At 48.2% G+C, this 23,691-nt stretch overlaps 1 protein-coding gene across 1 annotated transcript in view; it reads right to left on the bottom strand.

Annotated features, from left to right (window-relative positions):
* LOC116831712 (receptor-type tyrosine-protein phosphatase V-like) overlaps positions 1-23,691 on the bottom strand; it is an 88,763-nt gene that overhangs the window by 43,094 nt on the left and 21,978 nt on the right. The window contains exons 2-9 of the mRNA XM_075064713.1: positions 17,503-17,569; positions 15,860-16,126; positions 14,390-14,659; positions 13,101-13,370; positions 10,887-11,159; positions 9,867-10,133; positions 8,600-8,872; positions 7,268-7,537 (exon numbers count right to left, since the gene is read on the bottom strand). Coding sequence (XP_074920814.1) covers positions 7,268-7,537; positions 8,600-8,872; positions 9,867-10,133; positions 10,887-11,159; positions 13,101-13,370; positions 14,390-14,659; positions 15,860-16,126; positions 17,503-17,569 — 1,957 coding nt within the window. The remainder of the gene's footprint in view (positions 1-7,267; positions 7,538-8,599; positions 8,873-9,866; positions 10,134-10,886; positions 11,160-13,100; positions 13,371-14,389; positions 14,660-15,859; positions 16,127-17,502; positions 17,570-23,691) is intronic.

Raw genomic sequence — 23,691 nt, 5'->3', positions numbered from 1 at the left:
AGCCGGCTCATTTTATGTATTTAGGATGGGTCCGGACTCTGGTAAAAAGGGTCCAGACTCCTGTAAATTTCTGGAAAAATGGTCTAGGCTAACTCAGGGGGATCCCAAAACTCAGTGGCCACTGTTAAAATCTTGGAACAAAGACCGAGTGGACATCTTAAAGGACAAACCTAAAACTAAATTGGCTAAGGAGAGGTTAACTTCTCAATGCAAGTGGTGGGAAGAGACGAACCGTCAAGTGGACAAATCAAACCTCGCCTGTCTCAAATATTCAAATATATAAGTTAAAAAGGCTCTAATTAAACACCCTCTCTCCCACACCAGACCGACGCGCTCCCCCTTTACTGCCGTTCTCACAAACCCCGGATCGATCCCAAACACCCTTTCATACTCCCATCTTCATTGTAAAAAGGAAAAAAGCCCCTTGTTACGTTCCCCCTTTGTCGTCTGCCTCAAAAACTGATTCTTTAGTGTTCCACTACCAATTCAGCAAGGAGGGTGGGCTCCTCAACTAGCCCCCACCCTTCCTGGTCCCTTTCCTTGAACATTTCTTTCAAAATTGTGAAGTGACCACAATAGCACTCACAAACGGTTCATTGAAAGAAAAGCAGGATCGGGCCCCGACAAGCAAGCAAGCAATAGATTAAAAAACAAAAACAAAAACTGAAAAACAGGTTGGAAGCCCTAATGGCATAGTGTCAGGAGTAAGAAAAGCAGTAAGTACAGGCATGAATCCCTGGAGCACTTAAAATAGTTAAATTTGAGTTCACGAAGGTGTCATTTTGGGAGATAAACAAGTGATTTAACGAAAGAGAGTGAAAAGTTAACTCTACATAAGCTGGAGAGAATTAAGTAGTTAAACTTTGTGAAAATGTTAAAAAGGACCATGTTAAAGAGAGAGAATTCTTGGTTTCTTTGCAGCCATTCTGAAGGAAAAATGGGCCCTTCTCCAAAAGAATGCCTGTAAATAATCCAAATAATATACAGATATGTAAAAACAAAGCAGTGTAAAGGAATGTTAAGGAAAAGAAAATGTATATGTATCTATTTGTCTGTGAAAATATGTAAAGTTCTAAGAATCTAAACCACCACATCTGATTTGTAAAACTTCTGTTTTGTAGGTGTAAGATAAATTGATTTTGTTTGTGTTTTTAATGCCACTAAAAATTCATTTGACTCTTTAATTCAAAGTTGCAAAACTGACAGACCTTTTTGCAAGACACAGGTAATTAGTGTTGTTCGGCTTTGGGATTTAGCATTTAACCCTTAAGGGGTAACTTGATTCTTTACACAATTTAAACTGTTTTTAAATAAAGACCAAGTCATGGCTGCAATAGGGCAGTCAAAATCAGGAGAATAGGGAGAGATTCTGGAGTCTTTTTGTGTGTTTGGTTGGTTGGTTTTTTTTTGTAACAATAGCAGATAAAAGCTGTAGTGAAAGAATAAGAAATTAACAGTGATCCTCTGAAGCAACAGCAGAGGTGAGGTGCACAAAACAAAAAGAAGCTATGTTAAAAACACTGAGCCTTAAAATGGCTCTGTGTAATCAGACTGTCACTTTCATAAGGGTACATGAAAACTCTGTAAGAACAAAAGAAACAGTTACACCTTATGTAAAAATCGTTATGGCTAATGTTTAAAAAAAAGTAGTATAGAAAGAATGTGCGTTTTCCCTAGGACATGTGCAATGTATATTGTAGAAAGGGGTAAAAAGAAATGCAAATTAAATGTGCTACTGAATTAAAATCCTATTAAGGCTCCAAAAAGAGCCGCAATAGACTGTTTTCTTTTTCAGATCTCTGTGTGTTTTGTAAGCAGGAGTCGAAAGTGGAAAGAAATCAAAACTCTGGTGGAAGTTGATTGTGTCCCTTTTAAGACAGAGTCTCTAAGCTCTGCTGATGGCTTTGAATCCAAAAGCCGAGCCTGTGTTGATGCAAATTACCTAACTGATAAAGGAAGGTGAGAACTGCCAGCACAAAAGAAATTGCCTAAATAAAAGACATGGTATAACAAGATCCCTTTAAGAGATTTGATGCTAAATGTTATTATTAATATTAAACGTTGAAATAAATTTAATGTTTGTAAGTTCCCGTGTAACAATGTATAGTGTGTATGATTTTTGGGAAAATCCTTGAAGGTAATATGGTAATGATGCTTCTCGGCTATTACCTATGAATAAACTTAAAGCTTAACACAGCAGGAAAAACATTACAAACTTGGTCTGCTATATAAGAAGGAAAACTTGAGGTACACCACCTCATGAATTTAATAACTAAACAGTGGAATAATTTCCCCATAACCCTTAAAAAGTAGAACCCATTAAAACCTGGCCTGCCTATAGAATAAAAAACACAGGAAATATGGGGGTAATTCCTCTATTTTGCCTGCAATCAGCAGGGTATTTGTAAAAGAAAGGAATCTTTTAAGCGATAATCAATGCCACCCTGAAAGGGGCAGAAAAATGTTATTTTTGTCTTTCAGAAAATCAGAAAAAGCTAACACCAGCTACAGAACAACCTATTACAAAAACAAATGAAATTAAAAAAACATACTGTAGTAGCTATGGAATATAGTGAAATGCAGATATTTAGAACATAAGATGTTTTGGGTAATATCAGAAAATATTAAGGTTTTGATGCATCTGTTAAAGCAAAGGAAAAATCATTGTTTGATACCTATCAATATAAATAAATGCAGTATGTCTCCAGTACGGTGAGACAAAATTTGTTAAATGAAGAAATTGTTGTTAAAATCGCACACCAACAGGCTCTGGAAGCAAAGATATGGAAGGTTAGCCCACTCCCCAGATTCCACCTGGGATCTTTCTGACTGCCCTGGACTTCAAGCCAGTGGGCTGGGGAGAAAGGGAAACTATTGGACACCAGAGGTTGCACCAAGTGGACTCCTCAAAAGTGGGTATGCTTATCCATGCCTGTTGCTCCAAAGCCCTGTAGTAAAGACATCTCACTAGGATCCTGTATGTGAAATAAAATTAATAATGAGACCAAGACTGTATAATGAGATGGTTAGTGTTAATCTTGTGGAAAAGGTTTAAAAAGTTGAAACCCACCAAGACAAAGTAAATTAATTAATTACTGTGTTTACCAATAATCACATTACTATGTCCACAACACAACAACGGTCAGCTTACTTAGCACTAATTTAGCTGAGTTCCTATCAGATCTCGGCATTTAACGCAAAAAATTACCAATTATCTGTTAAAGTAAAAAGGTAAAGTTCCTAAAAAAAAAACACCAAATGTGGGAAACGAACATATATATTATACACCGCAAATGAGACATGCTTAAGACATGCCACTGCAGAATAGACATACATAGCTATATCATTGGTATAACATTTCTGGATGGGGTCTCCCCACAACTCTCAGCATATATGTACTACCCCCAATTGTTTGGGTTTAAATGTGCTTTAACTGCCATGTTAAAATTCGTTGCACCAAAAACAATGTAGTAAAGCTCAAGCCACAGCCCAAATCACCCCAGTATTTTATTACCCGACTAAATAAGAAGTACACTGAATTAATAATCTTAGTTTCAAAAGTGATATTTAGAGCAATTTATATCCCTAAGATTAAAATATTCTTTCATCCTGCTAGCCACCCTTTTAAACAGCAAAAAAAAATAACACTCTGACTATAAAGGTTTGTTTTCCCAATGCATTACAAAATGGCCGTCTCTTCCTTTTTTAAGGATTAGTAGTTAGAGACAGATTCTCATTGTTTCCTGTTAATAAATTAGAGAACCATGAAGCCCTGGGTCTCCAATTAAATTGTCTGTATAATTTTAAAACTTAAGCAGGTTTAATTGCAATACTTTTTGCTCATACAAAATACTACTGTTTGTATACTCAATTTTTGTGTGAAGTGAAGTATGCATCAGGATATAAGTTGAAGGCCTATTCGTTTAGCTCAATCAAGAAATATAGTAAAAGACTTAAAGACATCAAAATCCTCAGGCCTACTACTACCAAGCAGTACTATCTGCATCTCGATGAACAGCTTCACAGTGTAAGAATTGCAGCACCCCCAGCAACCAATCACCACCTTCATACCACGCAGATCACTTGTGACTCCAGATGACGATAGAGAACCACCTGCCAAACCTTACCAATCTACATTCCTAGGGTTCAAAGCATACACAACCTAAAGCAAGCCCAAGAGAACAGTTAGCAAGCCCTAGCACCTGCTGCCTGTGGACATAAACCGGTTGACTCAGTTCCTCCATTGATTCCAACCAACCTGCCTCACATGCGCCTCTGTGGCACCTGTCCTCAGCTCTGTGCTTAAGCGTCTGGGACACAAGGACAATTCTTTATCAGCAGCAGTTGATAGCTCAGACCCTTTTATCTAAATCTGGTCTCCGCCACATTCCAGCCACTTCAAACTGGTTTCCTGTCCCTGCTACCCCACTCCAATTCCCAGACCTCACTGAGGACCATGTCCATGAACACAATAGAACAGTAATGACACCTGGAAAGGCTATTGGCAGGTTCCTTATTCCACTGGATAATATATCAGGCAAAACCCCTATTTACAATCAGTAGTTAAAATAATGCAACTAAAACTGGAAAAGTTAAAACTCTGCCAAATACAGCGATCCGACAGTGGCCCCCAAACCGTTCAGCTGGACATATGCTGGCGGCCAACGATGGACTATGCTCTCAGGAAAACAATGTTGTGTTTTATAACCTACCATACAAGAGTAATAGATCCGTAGCTACTAGAACAAATCTCATATCTTCCATGAATAGCCAAGTTCTTATGAAGGCTAATAACCGTTTTTCAATTTCTTGATAGAATCGTTTCAGGAGCCCTCTATCCTGTTTGAATCTAAAAATTTTTATGTCAGTAGTCTCCTTTTATCAAAATCGTGTAATGCATGCCACCCGGACCCTCAAACCAAGCTAATATAATGATGCTCTATAATATCTGATAACAAAGAGATAAGAAACGGTAATATAGGACCCAGATCAAATGTGTCATGCGTAGCTGACCAAAAGAGGACTTAAAGTAGACTGCATTATATTTAAAAATAAATGATTAACGAAAAGTATGTACTTTTAAGGCAGAAATAAGAAATTTACATACAGCCAGAAAAGAAAGTTATGCATAAAAAACGGTGCTAAGCAAACGATACAGAAATCTATAGTTAGTAAGGAAATAAGATATGCATGCCTAGCCCAGCTAAACTTATCAGATTCTGCTTCCTTTGTTATCCTGTTAAGTGCTCGCCCTTTTATCTGTATAAATAAGATAGTTTGTGTCTTGCATGGATAACACATTATCTGTTATTAGCAGAGCGCTGTGCTAATAAAACAGAATGGTCTGACAAACTGTGAGTCCTGAGTCTAACTATGACACTATGAAAAGGTTCTGGCTATGTCTGATGCATACTTTATACCTCAGAGAAACGTGGTTTCTGGAAGAGCATGTTTTCACTAGAGAATTCAAGAAATGGGAAAATGTTCACTGTTTTATAAGAGCTCTGCAAACGTTGGCTGAAAACTGATTTGAGGAATGCAAAACATGAAAATATTTTTTCTAGCAAAACTGACAAACTTGAATGTCCTGAAACCAGCTTAGAAACTGTAAACAGACACTTGAGTGTTAAAAGTCATTATCATAAAATCCCTAAGGCAAGGTGAGAGAACTCCCAGGCTAAGAGGGACAAATTCCAGCCTACATGCACAAGGTGTGGGAAAAAATCATATCCCAAGAGATGATGCATGTCCAGCCAGAGGCACACAGTGTAATAAATGCATGAAATATGGACATTTTGCAGCTGTTTGCTGCATGAAAGCCATCAGGGAGTTGACTCATATTTCAGACAATCAAAAGCCATTGTTTCTGCGATATACCACTTGGGATGACATAGAACCTGCCTGGAAAGTGAAACTGAATATTCTTGGCAAGACTATTGACTTTAAAACTGACTCAGTAACTAATGTCTTAGTCATATCTCAGAGGGTACATATAACCATCTTCAACCCCTCCCAGAGCTGAAGTCACCTGAGACAGCTCTCATTAGCCCTGCATGTATTCTGAACTGTATGGGCTAGTTCACCACAGAAATAACTTACAAAGACAAAAGCTGTGCATTCAGGTTGTATGTGACCAAAGGATCACAGACCAATAGCCTTCTCAGCCGCAGTGTGACACCATGATGGGCCTAATGAGAAAGGTAGAAGAACTCAGTGGAATATTTGGTGATATTGGACTTTTGAGAGGAAATCCAGTACAAATAACCTTACAAGACAATACTGAACCATATTGTGTATGTACACCTCTCAGCATTCCTATCCCATTACTTCATAGAGTGGAAACTGAGTTAAAGAGAATGCAGCGGTTTGGCATAATTGAGAAAAATCTCTGAGCCAGCAGCATGGTATGCCTCAGTGATACTGGTTATAAAGAAAAATGGAAAAATATTAATCTGTGTGGATCTTAAAAGACTTAATGAAGCAGTTGTGAGAGAAACAATCTATCTGCCCAACACTGGCTGACTTCCTCCCCAAAGTGAAAGGAGCAACAGTATTTTCCAGGCTGGATGCCTCAAGCGGATTCCTTTAGCCAAAGAAAGTGCTAAAATGACTACATTTTTATCACACCATTTGGATGGTTTTGCTTTCAAAGATCACCTTTTGGGACTGCCACTGCCCCATACAATTTTCAAAAGAAAGATGGCCAAACTGTTAACGAACTCAAACAGAGTTGTAGTTTTCATGACGATATTCTGATATATGGATCTTTGATGGAAGAACAACAAAACCCTCAATGAAGTCCTAAGCCTAATCAGTCAGTCTGGACCGCCTACCCCAAATCGTAACATTGTGAATACTGGAAATGGTAGGAATGTAGAATGTAAAGGGGGAGATGTAATGGAATGCTAAACTGTGTTATACCGTTCAGTATATGCTGTTATACTGTGTGTAAAATACCTTATTTAAAGTTAACCTCAGCCATAGTGGACAGAGCATTAAAGGATTTTATGTTGAACACATCTGGCGTCTATAAGCAAGCTCGTAGCCAATCCACATCTGGTACAGGAACATGACACCAGCCCATGCTGCTGCAGCTTCACTGCTACTGTTATTGGTGCCAGTTAGATCAAAGCTACATCTACACATGCTGCAGCCAGTGCACCTCTGATTGCAGCGTGGACAGACTCAGAGTCTCCGGTACTGCAGGCAATGCCAGGATCTCACACCCTGCAGGAGACCATCCCCACAGGCCGCAGCCCGTACTCACATGTCCACGCCGTGGCAGATGGCGCCAAGGCTCTGTAGGGTCCTGCTAGGGCCGTCACCTCCACGGAGTACTGGATCCCGGGGAGAAGCCCCAGGAAAGTGAAGTTCTGAGTGTCTGGCCCCACTGAGACGTTCTGTTGCATCAAGAGCTCCTTGCTGTAGAGGTGGATGAGGAACTGGTCTCTGTCCCCGGAAGCTCTGTGCCAGGCAGCAGAGAGACCCAGGGGGTGTCTTTTACTGGTCAGTGTCACGCCAGATGGGGCCAAAGGGTCTGAAAGAAAGAGGTGGGTAAGTGGCTAGTAGCCGCTGTGCCATGGATGCCGGGAAATGAGATGCAGAGAGTGGGACGGGGGCCCAGGATCTGGAGCTGGGGCTCGTGAGGGAGAAACGCTGGGCTGGGCTGGAGGTTTCGACACAGGCTGGGATTCCAGCTGCATTTATCTCACATAATCTGGCCAGCCAGACCCCACAAATAGCCAGCCTTCTGCTAAGCACCAACGATCAGCCAGTGGGATCAAGCAACCTTGCGCCGTGTATGAGCAACATCACTGTACGGAGCAGCGTTCTCACGCCTGAAGTTGGCACCTGCCTCGCCACTTTTAAAATGTTTGCCAGCAAGAGTCGGGAGTTCCTGTAACTCCAAATGGAATTTCTTCCATGGAGAGTGCAGCCTACAGGTGGGAAGCCAGAAACACCTCCACATGCGTGGAGACAGGGCAGAACTACCAGATTTCACTGTTCAGGTGAAACAGACACACCTGATGGGAGGGATCTCCAGGACGTCAAGCTTGTGTGTAGAGGAATGCTGCACATATGTCCACAGAAAGTACCATGGGACCTACAGAAACTTGGCCTGGGCATAGGGGTGGATCTAAACCAGAGCTAGACTCCAGGCCCCATTTGATTCTGCCTGGCACCCTGGGTGCCGTTTGCACCTGTGCAAAGTGAATGTCGAATGCTGGGCATCCGAAGGGATCGGCACTCATTTTGTACAAGTGGGCAGGACGTACAAAGGGCCGGGAGGGGAGAATCAGGCCCATTTGGGGCGACATTTAATCTTGGTTTAACTCCACCCATTGCACCAGAGTCTCATCTGCTTAAACCAAGGGTGAACTGGGCCCTCAGAATCCTCCTGGCTGGCCACCTCCATTCTCACATCTTTGACCAGCCATCCAGCCATCTTCATGGCTCCAGCATTCCCAAAGCACCCAATGCTACACTGTTGTATCTAGACCCCCGGCTGTCACTGTTCTCCATTCCTCTGGAGCCTAAACCGCCCATGCTACAGCTGGCTCAGGAGACAGGCGGGTGCAGGAGAGCGGCCGCCACTCACATGTCCAGTCTGTGGCCGTCCGCACAGGCGATCTGTAAGGTCCAGCCACAGCAGCCATCTCCAGGGTGTATTGACGCCCGGGGCTCAGCCCCTGGAAGGTGATGTTGCTGCAGTTCTCCCCCACAGTCACGTTCCTGAGCCACGCCTGCGACCTGGCTTCGAGAAGGACACCGCTGTAATTCACTCTGCTGGCGGCAGCTCCTTTCCAGGAGGCGTGCAAGGAGGTGCTTTGTCCCTGGTTGCTGAGGCTCAGCTCTTCCACCGGCGAAGGATCTAGGGGAGAAAAGGGACCGGAGTTGAAACCAGGCAATGGATCGGGAGCAGACTGCTAGAGCCTCCCATGGTCCCAGATTTGCCCTGGCCTGGAACACCCTCCCCTGTGACCATTACTGCTGCAGCGGGGTCCACAGCCACAGGGGACCAGGGGAGAATCCTGCCCCATATTCTCAGGGCAAACAAACCTCAGCCATCAGGCCCCCTGCTGAGGGTCTAGAATCATAGAATATCAGGATTGGAAAGGACCTCAGGAGGTCATCCAGTCCAACCCCCTGCTCAAAGCAGGACCAATCCCCAGACAGATTGATACCCTCGTTCCCTAAATGGCCTCCTCAAGGATTTAACTCACAACCCTGGTTTTAGCAGGCCAATGCTCAAACCACTGAGCTATCCCTCCCCACTGGTGGGTCACCTGGCAAGCCTCTGCTCAGAGCCAGAAGGGCATTTTGGGGAGTTTCGCTTCCCAATGACGTGCCAAGTGGTGGTTCCTACGGGAGGCAGAATAACAGACTGAAGGTCTGAGCTAGTGTGGCAAGAGGAGGGAGGCCGGCTGTCTGGGCTGACAGCCTGAACTAGTGTGATGGGGGGTGGGCACTGGACTCAGTCTAGACTTCTGGCCCAGTCTGAGACAGGAGGCAGGTGGATAACAGACTAGGTGGATGTAATCAGATGCAGCAAAGGGGAAGTAGTTTCGTAAATGGGCCTATGGCCTGACGCAGTATGGCAGGAGACTGGGCTAGACAGACCTGCGCTCTGATCGGGTGGGCTAGTCCAGATGCTGGACTGGACTGACCCATGGGTTCCATGTGTCATTAAACCCCATGGTCCTTCTGATCCTTCTGCTGTTCTAGTCAGTGACCTGTGACAGATCTGTGCTTGTGACATCACCAGGATGAGCAGCTGAGAAGCCCACTAGGAAACACGGGGAACTCATGCCCTTGGCTCCATCTCCATCCCTGTCAGCCCCTTGGCAGGCACCGGTTGCACTTACATGTCCAGTTGGTGATGCGCAGGGGTGGGGAGGCGTAAGGCCCAGCTACCGTGCTGATCACAAAGGCGTAGTGGGTTCCCGGGCTCAGCCCCTCATAGGTGAGGTTGGTGACACCTCCCACCTCAGAGCTATTCTTCACCAGTGCAGCGGGCTCCAGGGAGTACAACGTCACCACATACCCAGCTCCAGCCACCTCCTTCCAATGGGCATGCAGGGTGGAGGTGCTTCCCTGGCTGGAGAGGCTCACGCCAGGTGGTGCTAGTGGCTCTGCAAAGCAGAAAGAGCCCCGTGTGGTCAGTACTCTCAGAATCACACTGCACAGGGACACCCAGGGGCCCCTTCCCGTGCAGCACCCAAGCAGCTGCTCCACATATGGGATCGTGGGCACAGCCATATGGAATTCTGGGGGCAGCTGGTGGCATCACTCTGATGCCCTTTCACTCACTTAAAGAGACTTCAGCTCTGTCGGGAGAGGCAGGACTGATGGCCCTGGAGATAGAGGGCCTTTTGCTAGCCACAGAGCCAGGGTGACCCCAACAGGAAAGCTCTGTCTTTGTGGCCTATACAGGGGGAGGGTTGTGCTGTGCAAAGCCTGGCACTCCATTGCCCTCGGGCAGCACTCTCCAGGCCAGGCCCCAGGCTCTGGTTTCTGGTGACAGCAGGTAGCATGCTCCCAAAGCTTGCCAATCCTGAGCACCAACCATGTGATCAGTGGCCAGGTGAACTTGTGTCAGGTCAGTTGATAAACCAGAACTCCTCCGTCAGAATGATCCTTATTCATCACAGTCCTCCAAGAGTGACTCCGGTGCCAACAGCATGCCCAGCCAGGCAGCCCTGCCCTCCCTCCTCTAGGACCTTCCAGTGCATTGCCCACCCCAGAGCCATGTATGGGCCAGGCTTACCCACTGGGACCTCTAACGGCCCAGCCCATCAGCAGCGAAGGGTCACAGCACAGGCCGTTGTCTTGGCCTCCCTGCCCCTCCAATGCCTTCGGGTTCCAGGCACGGGCTCACTGCTTACGTGTCCAGGCGGTGGCACTCAGAGAAGGGGCCCTGTGAGGCCCAGCCACGGCTGTCACTCGCACTGAGTACTGGTTCCCAGGGCTCAGCCCGTGGAAGCTGATGTGAGCACTGTCTCCTCCCACAGACACGTTCCTGGACAGGGCTCTGCTCTCTCCCTGATGCAAGGTCACCAGATAATAGTCCCTCTCTCCAGCAGGCGGGGTCCAGTGAGCCTGCAATGAGCCAGCTTCCCCAGTGATGCTCAGGGTCAGGTTCACCGGGCTCAGAGGGTCTGGGAGGAAGGAGAACATGGGGTGGAGGGTCAGTGCCCAGCAGCTCAAACATCTCATAAAAAGAACCCCCAGGTACACGCTGTACCCGGACTGCCTCATCCACTCACCCAGGGCAGAAGCCGTCTCCTTTTCAGGGAGAAGTCAGTGACTGCACTGGCTAGAGCAGGCAGTGCCAGCCTCCCCAACACAGCCTTGCTCCATATCTCTCTCCTGCCCTCCCCAGCTTCTGTCCCAAAGGGAATGCCGCCAGAAGAGACAGAAGCATGAATTAGATATGTAGGAGATGGAGAAGACTTAGATCAGCTAACCCTTCCCTCTCACACAGGACAGAGGAGAACTGCTCCTTACACCATGTTACACCAGACTCAATTTACCTGTCCCAAGTAATGGCACCTGCACCCTTCCCCCTTGGGAGACAACCCCACAGCCTCATAGAGCTCATCATCAGGACATCATTCTGGATAGTCAGCCTAAATTCTCCCCGGCTTCATCTCATCCTGTTCCTGATACTGTTTCATCCTCTGATTTGGGGCCTGTCCTTGAGACTAACTCCCAGTTCAGAACAGACCCTTGGAATGTTTTGGCACCATGTAACATTTTGTTAATCTCTAGGCAGCAGCTGCATCAGAGAATGAGTCTAGTCAGAGACGCTCTATGGCAGAAAGCAGACAGCTGATGAGATGCACAGCTTCCAAAAGTAACTGCACCACAGCTAACAAGAAACATGTCTCCAAGATGTAGCTACCTGGATAGTTAGTTGAAAAGAGGGTGTAGGAATATCTGTAATCTCACAAATCAGGAGCAGGGCACCCAAAATCATAGGCTCACTCACTTTAAAAAAAAAAATAGGATGTTTTCAAATGATCCATTCTCACTCTCCCTCTCTCCATTGTCTGACCTGAGCATCAAGGGTTCATGGTCTCAGGCTCTGCTCCCTAATCATGAGGAGTGGAAACTGACTCTTTTTAAAAACAGAATCTGAGAGTCTAAGGTCATCACCTGACTCCAGGAGCCAGTGCGGGAGCTGGCCATGCTGCCCCCTGGCTCCTGAACTGCCCTGCTCCACAGGGACTGCCCATGACATAAGGCAGATGATGCATCACCAGGGATCTAAATTAGCTGTTACCACTCAAGAAAGGGATGTTGGAGTCATTGTGGATAGTTGTCTGAAAATGTCCGCTCAATGTGCAGCAGTGGTCAAAAAAGCAAACAGAATATCGGGCATAATTAAGGAAGGAATAGATAATAAGACAGAAAATATCATATTGCCTCTATATAAATCCATGGTATGTCCACATCTTGAATACCATGTGCAGATGTGTTCATCCCATCTCAAAAAAAAGATATTGGAATTGGAAAAGGTCCAAAAAAAGGCAACAAAAATGATGAGTATGGAACGGCATCCATATGAGGAGCGATTAATAAGACTGGGACTTTTCAGCTTGGAAAGAGATGACTAAAGGGGGATATGATTGAGGTCTATAAAATCAAGACCAGTGTGGAGAAAAAAAATAACACAAGAACCAGGGGTCATTCAATGAAATTAATAGGCAGCAGGTTTAAAACAAACAAAAGGAAGTGTTTCTTCACACAACGCACAGTCAACCTGTGGAACTCCTCGCCAGGGGATGTTGGGAAGGACAAGACCATAACTGGGTTCAAAAAAGAACTAGATAAGTTCAAGGAAGATAGGTGCATCGATGGCTATAAGCCAGGATGGGCAGGGATGGTGTCCCTAGCCTTTGTTTGCCAGAAGCTGGGAATGGGTGACAGAGCTGGATCACTTGATGATTACCTGTTCTGTTCACTCCCTCTGGGGCACCTGGCATTGGCCACTGTCGGCAGACAGGATACTGGGCTGGATGGACCTTTGGACTGACCCAGTACGGCTGTTCTTATGTTCTTATGCCCCCACCCCGTTCCCGGAGAGCCATACTCACATGTCCAGGCGGTGGCGTTGGGCCCCGCTGCCCAGTACGGCCCAGCAGCGGCGCTCACCCCCAGATGGTACAGGGTGCCGGGACTGAGGTGCTGGAAGGTGTAAATGGAGAGGCCTCTCTTGGCTGATACCGTCCTGGTCATCATGTGGGAGAGCAGGTTGTGGAGGGTTAAGTGCAGCCAGGCAGCTCCTTCAGCATGGCTCCAGGAGGCAAAGAGGCTGGTGCTGGAGCCCAGGCTCTGAAGTGTCAGCGCTGCTGGGGTGGTGGGTGCTGAGGACACAGACAGGAGCTGAGGAGATGTGTGGCTGGCAGTGCCTAACCTGCCAGGGATACGAGGTGTGTAGGTGGGAAGATTGATCATTTTACGGGGAGGAGTTGGGGGGCCTGCCTGGCACCAGGTTCCAGCACTGGTGGGACAGCCGGGCAGTAACCAGAGAAGCCCAACGGGAGCTAAGTGGCTCCCAGCTAGGCCTCCCCCAGCACGCCGGGCAGAGGATGGGGATGGCCTGGCCACGGTTCCCTATGGGAGACTCCTAAATGCCCTCAAGACAGTCACTGTGCTCCTCCCGCTGAGATGCGCCCAGAGGCCAGGGCAGGATGCTGGGGGCCAAGAGGTAGCCTGGCAGAGCTGGCAGGAGCCATTACAATCTGCCCCAAGTGAGGGTTAAGTAGGGGCAGCTGGGCACAGTCCAAGTCGGATTCTCTTGCTTCACAGGAAAGGGCTGTCTCGGGGTGCCGGGATCAGTGGGAAGGGACAGGTCTGGACACCGAATCAGTTCCATGGCTCAGACTAGCTAGGGCCCTTCTGCCAGCACCCCCAGGCCCAAGGCTGCTAGAGGGAGGAAGGAGGGCACAGCAGCCAGCCTGGAGCAGGCAAGGGGGCAGCTGTGAATGGCCTTGGGGCTGGCAGGGCAGTTTAGGTGCAAGTGTCGCTTGCTCTTCATCCTCGCGGTAAATAGAAATAAACCCATCCAGTGCCGGGATGGGAACAGAGGCGAGCAGGCTAATCTGCTCTCTAGGCCTCAACCACCAGTCAGGGGCACCCCTGTCACATTCACATACATACAATGGGGGTGGACCAAACCTCCCCACCCAATGCCCAGCTCACACTGGGCCAGTCTCACACCCCACAGCCCCAGCTCACACAGATAACGGGCCTAGCTAAAACCAGCTGCTGGCCCAGCTCCCACGGATCCAGGAGATCCCATCCCCACCAGGCCACAGCCATGCTGGTCACTGGCACATAGCCCCGCCCTGGCTCGCAGCTGCAGCCCACCTGCTCTGCTTACCCGTCCACTGATGGGTACTGGTGCTGGCCTGCCTCGCTCCAGCCAGTGTGATGATCCTCAGGGCGTACTCGCTGCCAGCCAGCAGCCCATCAAACAGGAAGGTGGAGACGGCTCTGGGGACAGACTCGTTCCTCACGGCCCCCTGGGAGTTGAGGTGGTAGAGAACAAGCCGGTAGCCATCCTTCTGGCCGGGGGCGTCCATCCAGGAAGCTCGCAGGGCCGAGGGGCTCCCGTCGCTGCTCAGACTCAGGTTGTGCACGGGAGCAGGGCCTGTGCCAAACACAACACAGACAGCGTCTCCTGATAGCCACAGTGTGCCCGTCACACAGCCATGGCGTGAGACTGACCAGGCACCCACAGAGCATGGAGAGGGTCTGTGTCAGATCCCCCCACATGCTGGATCCATCTAGCTAGACTCCATGCCAGAGCCACCTGGCCGAAACCCCGCCCCCACCCCCGCCAGACCTCTCAACCAGAGCACCCTTCCAGCTGGACCCCCTGAGCAGATCACCCCTTTGTCATCCCTGCTCCGCCACCACTCTGTCCCTGAGGAACGCCTTGGCAGGGATTTACATGTGACCGTACCAGGGACCCAATGGGACCTAATAGGATCTGCCTTAGAGTCAGGTTCTGGGAATTCACTGGGAAAATGGGGTCTTGGAGTCTCTCTCTCTGAATCCACCGGGAGCTAGTTCTGCAGAGTGACCTTCCCACAAAGGTCCTCCTGTTAAGTTTGACAATAAATAGCCCCCAGCCACCCTCCTGCCAATCCACAACCCTGGGAGCCAAGTGCCTGCCCCGCCTCCCCATCTTCATCCCTCTGTAACTTTCACTCCTCATCGCTCCTCTCCCCTCCTCAGCACCTTTCCCCAGCATTCCCCTGCCGCCCCAAATCTCCATGTTTCCTTTCCCTACCACCAGGCTGAAAGAGCCAGGGGGTCGGGCTGCAGCACAGAGCAGTGCTGGTGCCACTGTCCATGCTATGCCCTTGGTTCTCCCAAACACTGAAGGAGCTGGGGGGGGGAGATGCAGGTACAGCAGGGCGCCCTGCCCTGGGTCTGGAAAGCCTTCCTCTGCAAGGTTGAACGTCAGGCTAATTTGGAAAGAAGCCAGCAAGGAGTTCATGTTTCCATCCAGGGGTCCCTGCTCTGGCCGGAACCCCCGCCTGGATGCCATCGGTTGGCCTCTGGAGCCCTGGGGGGAGTGTGAGCTGGTGCTGGTTAAGTGCCAAGGGGGCAGGAAAAGAGACTAACCCCAGAGGGGGTGGGAGACTAATGGGAAGACAGGCCGTGCTTCATCCTGCATCTCCTCCTCTGCCATGCAGGACTTTTCCTTTCCTCTGCCCTTTGCAAGCTCTGGACAAGGGCTCCTCCCATACAAGGGCCAGTTGCAATCACAGCCCCTGCAGGGTTTGGGGGTAACCCGGGGCAGGGGAGGGTGATAGCAGCGGGGAACGTAGGAAGCCCTTACTTGTCTGGCCGCTGACTCTCTGGCTGGAGGCCTCCGCGCAGGCCAGAGCAGCAGTGACCTCGATGCTGTAGCCTGTCCCGGGAACAAGGCCCTGGAACTGGAAGCTGGTAGCGTTGGGTCCAGCCGATCCATTCTGCAGCAGCACGTCTGGCTCCAGCGTGTAGATTGCAAGGGTGTAGCCCAGGGCACCCCCGTCCGGCTCATCCCACGACAGGAAGAGGGAGTCAGGGCGGCCCTGGTCGCTGATGCTCACGTTCAGGAAGCTCCCTGCACAATCAACACCGGCGGTGCCGAGTGAGAAGCCATGGGCCCACCCAGCCCCAGCACGTGGGCTTCACTGCTGAACGGATGGGGCCAGGCTTTCCTTGCATGCTGGGCTCTCCTGCAAAGCTGGCCCCATGGCAGGTGCTGGGCCCGGCAGGAAACTCCAGCCTTGCCAGCCACTGCCCTGAGCACCTCAGCATCAGACCCCATTCCTTGCATCCGAATGCAAATCTTTTAATTTGAGTTAAACCCACTTTCTACCCATCTTCTCCAGCTGCCTCCTCCTTGGGGAGTGGGAGCACTAGAGCTCCCCACCCCATATACAGTGCTTAAAGTGCACCCCCTCAGCCAGCCGGCTCCATTTTTAATTTGGTGAGGGGGTTTTGGTCGAGTTTGCAACCCCTTGAGACTCTCCTCTCCCCGCTCCCTTTAAGCACTGCCCCTGCAGGCCTGGGTCTCACCTTCTCCCAGCTCTGCGGGTCCTAGAGCCTCAGCCAGCAGGAGGGAACGGTCATTCCTGCTGCAACACAGGCTGCACCTCGGCTTGCTCAGGCAAAGCAGCACGATTGCTCTGTTAGTTACTAACAGGGAAATGCCTATGGCCCACAGTGAGGAGTTCTGAGACCATCCAGCAAAGGGTGGTGGTGACATCTACACTACTCCATTCATTATGATACTTATATCCTAGCGCAGGGGTGGGCAAACTTTTTGGCCTGAGGGCCACATCTGGTATAGAAATTGTATAGTAGGCTCCGGCTGGGGGTGCAGGCTCTGGGGTGGTGCTGGGGATGAGGGGTTGGGGGTGCAGGAGGGTGCTTTGGGCTGGGACCAAGGGGTTTGGAGGGTAGGAGGGGGATCAGGGCTGGGGCAGGAGGTTGGGGTGCAGGAGGGGGTCAGGGATGCAGGCTCCGGGCAGCACTTACCTCAAGCAGCTCCCAAAAGCAGCAGCATGTTCTCTCTCCGGCTTCTAAGTGATGGCACGGCCAGGTGGCCCTGCACACTGCCCTGTTCACAGGCACCACCCCTGCAGCTCCCATTAGCCGTGATTCCTAGCCAATGGGAGCTGCAGGGGCAGTGTGCGGAGACCCTTGGCTGCCCCTACACATAGGAGCTGAAGGAGAGACATGCCACTGCTTCCGGGAGCTGCATGAAGCAGGGCAAGCCCCCGATCTCGCTCTCCAGTGGGAGCTCGAGGGCTGGATTAAAACATCTGGAGGGCCGGATGTGGCCCCCGGGCCGTAGTTTGCCCACCCCTGTCCTAGCGGTACTGTGAGTCTTAAGCAAGGCCTATGAAGAGCTACAGAGACACTCCCTGAGCTAGCCCAGCTCCTCCCAACAACTCACAGCCCAGCCCCAGCGGAGGACTCCCTGCTGCTCACCTCTCTCACCAGGCACCACTTCGGCTCCCGCATGCCCCTCCGAGGTGGTCCGGTTACAGCCCTCGCCCTGTGGGATTGGATTCAGTGTGAGTGAGATCCGTGAGGTGACTCAAACTCAGTCTATCAGGAGGAGGTTTCTGATCCCGTTTTTAATGAGGGCAGGAGAGCGGATGGCTGGAAGCTGAAGGTGCAGATTTTTAACAAGTAGGTGAATTAGCCATTGGAGCCGATTACCTAGGATGCAGTGAATTCTCCATTACCTGGAATATGTCTACACTACAATCAGACACCTGCGGCTGACCTGAGTCAGCTGACTTGGGCTCAGGCCATGCAGCCGTTTAATTGCTGTGTAGATGCTTGGCCTTGGGCTGCAGCAGGGGCTCTGGGACCCTCCCTGCTCACAGTTCCCAGCATCACTATGGTGACAGCCTGGGGTATCTGGCAAGCTGCGATAGGGGCTCCCTCTATGGCACTGCTGGGGCTGGGGGCACAGTCACAGCAGGCTTGTCCCTGTCGCCGTTAGGCAGCGCAGCCAGGACCTAGACTGCCCCAAGAAAAGCCCTGGGCTGGCCAGGCCTTTCGCCCAGGCTCTGGGGCCCCAACGGGGGAGTCTCCCTGGTTTGGAGGGGCTGGAGTGCCTGGGCACAGCAGGATCTGCAGCGTGGATAGGGCTGCTGAGATCCCAGATGCCACGGTAGGAGGATGAGCGGGGAGGCAGCCGAAGCTAGTTACCTTGGTTTCTGCCCCAGAACCCCTTCCCAGTTAGTGACTCCCAACATATCCACCCCCTTCAAAGCAAATCCCCCTCTTTCCTCCCATGGTAGGTGCAGGGCTGACAGCCTGGAGACTCATCCCTACCCAACCCTGGCCCTGCAGGGCCAAACTCTGCTCTGGCATAAGCAAGGACAGCTCCACCGAGGGCAATGGATTTACACCAGGGCTGACTTTGGCTGGACAGAGGGGGTCTCACATCTAGGGACGAGATGGGAGTTCACCCCGCACAGCTCCCCACAACCTTGGCCTCTCCCAGCAGGGGTGCAAGGCAGTCGGTGCCCCAGGACCTGGACACCCCACAGCCACTGCCAAGCTAGGCCAGATGGGAGCAGGAGCCGTGATGGCAGCAGCCCTTTTTCCCAGCCCCACTGAATGACCCCTGTAAGAGCCACTGGTGCCCGGCAAGCAAAAATCAGGACAGTTGGCTCCTGTCTTCCCCCTACCTCTGCACCTACCATCAAAGTGCCGGCACTGCAGCCAGGGGGCTGTCCATAAATTACCCGAGGCACTAGAAAGTCTCTGGGTCTTTCATTTTGCATGTTTGTTTCAGTGTCACAAGGGGGGCAGGTCTTGAAAATCACTTCCAAAATGTGTTATGTAATTATGGCCAGGCCCCGGGGATCGCCTGGGCTGGAGGTGCTGGGAAAAGAGGCAGATTGGGGGGGGGGGGACTCGTAGTAATCTACCCTCTTGAGACTCGGTACGGACACTTAATAGAAGAATTCTTCCATCAACCACACTGTGGCTATAGTGAGGGTTTAGGTTGATCTAACTAGTTGCAGAGGGCATGACATTTTCACAGCTCTGAATGATATGCTAGGCTGACTTCCATTTTAGTGTATACCAGGCCTAAGACTCTCCCAGAATGCATGTTTCATTATTCAAATGAAGCCAGAGGGAGAGTTAAGGTTGTTGGATGTTTTGAACTGAGCATTCAATCTTTCAAATATTGGGTTTCTTTTTAAGTTCAAACTTAACACTGAATTTCCCTGATCTCTATTTCCTGTTATCCACCATGACTTCACACTGTCAATGACTTTCTTCTCCCTTCCCTTAGGAATTAATGCTGGACTTACAAAAGAGCCAGATTGTTAAAGTTCTTTAGGTGCCTAGTAGGATTTTCAAAAGAGCCTAGGTTCTAATATACAATGAAATATCTGTTTACGGACCTAGAGTGGGATTCACAAGGTATTTAGATGCATTTTCAAAAGTGGCTAATGGCCAAGTTTTTAAACACTTAGGCATTGAAAAACAGATAGTCCTAGTGGAATTTCCGAAACACCTAAGCAGGTTAGGCACCTAATTTTTCTTGAAATCAATGAAGTTAGGCGTTATGAAGTTTAGCACTTTAAAATCCCACTAAACCCTATATTTTAGGTGCATAAATACTTTGAAATTCTGCCCTTTAAATTTTTGAAAATACCACTTGGTCTGAATGGAAGGGACTGAGAGCAGGGCTGATGCAACAGATCTGTTGTGAAATAAGGATCGAGTGTCTGAGATTTTTCATCAATATTTTAAAATTATGATTAAAAATTGCAAAAATAAAGTTTGAAATTTCAAAAGTTTTAATGAAATGCTATTAATTCTCGGCCGGTCCAAAGAAAAATCATCTCCTAAAGCCACATCTGAAGGCCAGATTTTTTTCTGAACTCTTCACTCTAACAAATAACGGTATATCATTCCCTCTATTTGACATGGTGAGTCCTCACCTGGAGAACTGTACCCAGTTTTGGGCCCCACACTACATGAAGGATTGGAAAAATGGGAAAAAGTCCAATGGAGGGCAACAAAATGAATAGGGCTTGATCAGCATGACTTAGGAAGAGAGGCTGAGGGAACTGGATGTTTAGTTAGAGGAGAAGAATGAGGGGATTTGATAGCTGCTTTCAACACCTGAAAGGGGTTCCAAAGAAGAGGTCTCTAGACTTCTCAGTGGTAGTGACATGAACAAGGAGTAATTGTTTCCAGTTTCAGCGGGAGAGGTTTAGGTTGGATTTAGGAAAACTTTTTGTAGGAGGTGGTGAAGCACTGGAATGTTACCGGGGAGGTGGTGGAATCTCTCCTTAGAGTTTTTTAAGGTCAGGCTTGCCAAAGCCCTGGCTGGGATGATTTAGTTGGGTTGTCCTGCTTTGAGCGAGGGGTTGGACTAGATGACTCCTGAGGTCCCTTCCAACCTCATATCTATGATACTTGACGGGGTTTTCCGAGTGAGCCATAGGTTCTTTCCACAATGACCAAGGGCGGAAAAGAGGTTCTGTGTAGTTGAGTTCTCCTTGAATTATGTCAGCTGCAGGGATATTACTGTATTATTGATTATATGCTGAAGTGCCTAGAGTTTTATCATCATAATCATCATCATTGTTCTTCTTTCTTCTTCTTCTTTTTAAAAGTTTAAAAAATAACTAGTTTGTCATTCTGCTGGTTGGAAGAGGCTATTTTGATGAGGAAGGTTTCCTTTGTTTCCAAAAATATCTGACTTAAATAATGAGGCCAAATCTGATCCCATTGAAGTCACTGGGATTAGCTCTCCACTTCAAAGACATGAGGATTTGGCCAATGGCTTGGAAACAAAAGACCGTTTTTTCTCTAATTCACCCTAGAGTAAGTCATTGTGACAGAATGTAAGGGTAAATTTCCATGTTAATATACGCGCAAAGCAGAGATTCCATTGACATCACCAATTTAATGCCAATGAAGTTGTGGCCAAAGATTCAGGACTAAACTCAGTATTGCTATAACATTGATGTATGTGATTTGTGATAGCTAGGCTTAGAAGGATCAGATTTTATTGATAAATTTGATGTTAGTAAGAGGACAAAAAATTACTGTGCTAACAGTAAAATAATAAAGTGAGTATGTAGAGGCAAAAAGTCACCCTTTAAACACTGGAAGTTAAATCCTACTGTGGAAAATCTAAGGAGAATAAAGCTCTGAAGTCAAGTGTAAAGTATAATTAGGTAGCCAAACAAGGAACAAGAGCACTTCCCAGTTTGACCCATGGCACAGAGACGGGGCCTATATGAACACGGGGTTCTGTTGTGTGCAAGGAGGATCTGACCATGGAAGAAGTAAGAAGGACTTGCTGAGAGTAAGAACTCGCTCAAGCGGACACTGATGGATTTCGACTCCCAGAAGGGGTGAGACCAGAGCAAGGAGGGACATCTCAGGACACTGTTGTTTCAAATAATGTCTAACACAAAACTTTAAAGTAAAGTTACTGTATTTAAGAAACCTTTAGTCATCCTGTATTCCCTGTTTATCTGCAACATTGTCCCTGAAAGGGTAAATAGATGCCCAAAGTACCACAATCTAGGTGGACTTGTTGGAGGGAGATGTATGTGTTAGCTCTGGGGGGGTTGGAAGAACTCAAAACTTTTTTGAGTCCAGAGGCAGATGGATGGTGAAAAATCCACACCTGATGATGCAGCTATACCACTAACCCCTTGTAGACATGCTATGTTGATGGGAACACTTTTTCTGTCAACATAGCTACTGCCTGGAAAGTGGATTAACTATCATGCTCGTCGGTTAGACACTCTTCACTTAAGCACACAGGGTGCGCTGCATCAGGACACTATGCTGATGGCAGTTTAAGTGTTGACTTGAAGTAGTACCTGTTAGAGGGTGTGGCTTAACACACACCTTTCTGGTCAGTTTCCCATAGTTAGTTAGATGCCTCCTCAAAGCATACTGGCTTCGCTGGATCCCATTCTTCAGTGTCTTCTCTCCTGTTCATGTACAGGGCTGGGCACCTAACGCAGTGATTTTCTAGGTCCCAAAGGTTAAGTGCTGAGATGTTCAGGGTTGCAACACAAAATGCCAACTTTTAAATGTATTTGGTGCCTGTTGGATTTTCAAAAGCTGCTAGGTGCACAACGTTCATGAAAACTATGAGTTTTAGGCACTTCAGTCCTTTGAATTCCTTTTGTCATCAAAACTTTGAAAATGTGGCACCCAAGTCCTTTGTGAATCTATCCCGAGTGACTGAAACCCCTAAGAGGCTTTGCACATATAAGCTTGGACAATTAGAGAGAGATCCAAAACGTTCCCAAATTGAGGGCTTTGGAAATTCATCTGGGTGTTACAATGGCTCCTTCCTTCCTTGACCTGCTCCTCACAAACAAGGAAGAATTTGTAGGGAAGCAAGAGTGCATAGGAGCCTGGGAGGCAGTTACTATGAGATGGTCAAGTGCAGGATCTGACACAAGGAAGAAAGGAGAGCAGCAGGGTATGGACCCTGAACTTCAGAAGTGCAGACTGACTCCATTAGGGAACTGATTGCAGGATCGCTGGGAGAATTTGTACCAGTATACATTAGGTCAATTCTGTTGAGCTGTTCTCTACTCACTCACTGCTAAAGCTTGCGGGAAAATCACATATCTTGGCCCTCATCGGCATTTCATAGTGGATTCCCCACTTGGTCCAATACTCCGATGCTTTGGTTTCTATCAGCAGCTGAACTTCGGGCTGCTGTTATGACCATGCACAGCAGGCAGAACCTAAATGCAGTGGCAGGACCAGGACTTGATTATTTCCCATAAGGCATCTTTAGAGAACAGGACAATCTTGGCCTTAGGGTCCCTGGACATGTGGAAGGAACGAGTCTGAGTTCACACTCTTTCCATGTTGAATGCACAGACTGTGCAGAGTATTATGGCATGGGATAGCTCAGCAGATAAGAGATGAAATCTCTACTTTCATCTCCAAGTCATCTGTTGAAACCAGAGCAATGGTCTGTTCCTTCCTTCTGATCTCTGTGAAAAGGGAAGATTTGTGTCTCGACTCCTAGATATATCATGATAGAACCCACACAATAGCCCATCCATCCAAACTAGTCCAGTTGACACTGGGTGAGCAACCTCAGTAGAGACAAAGAGACCATTTCAGAAGTGGGAGGGGTAGTTCAATCTTCAATCCCAGTCACTTCATGTTCCTCCCATGGAGACGGTGATTGCCATCAAAATGGACAATTGTTGCTAACCAAACATGGGATGTGTTATGTAGGGATGATTCAAAGTGGTGCATCCAATAAAAGAGTGATTTGTCTGACAACTTCAAGTCATTTTAGGTCTCCATCAATGTGTATGTAAGGTCTTTGTTGTTTTTAAGACAATATTGAAATAATTATTTAGAGCCACATTGCAAAGGTTACTTTTATTCTTCACCCCCAAATTACAGCATATTGGCATATGCAAATGACATATTTAGGCTGGATTCTAACGAGTCTAAGATAGTGCACTAGAAGAATTAGAAGAACTCGATTCATTCCCAGGTCCTCAAAAGTTTTTAGCACTTACTCCCATGGGCCTTGACTCATTGATTTGCCACTGGTATATGTAGTGACTTTGGGCAGTAACCAATACTGAATGGATCATGGGAAGACTAGAAGTCACCTGTCCATTCACAATCGAA

The sequence above is a fragment of the Chelonoidis abingdonii genome, chromosome 4 (assembly GCF_003597395.2).
Source record: "Chelonoidis abingdonii isolate Lonesome George chromosome 4, CheloAbing_2.0, whole genome shotgun sequence".
Taxonomy (NCBI): Eukaryota; Metazoa; Chordata; order Testudines; family Testudinidae; genus Chelonoidis; species Chelonoidis abingdonii.
Note: the sequence above shows the minus strand (reverse complement) of the source record. Positions and strands in the feature narration are given on the sequence as shown.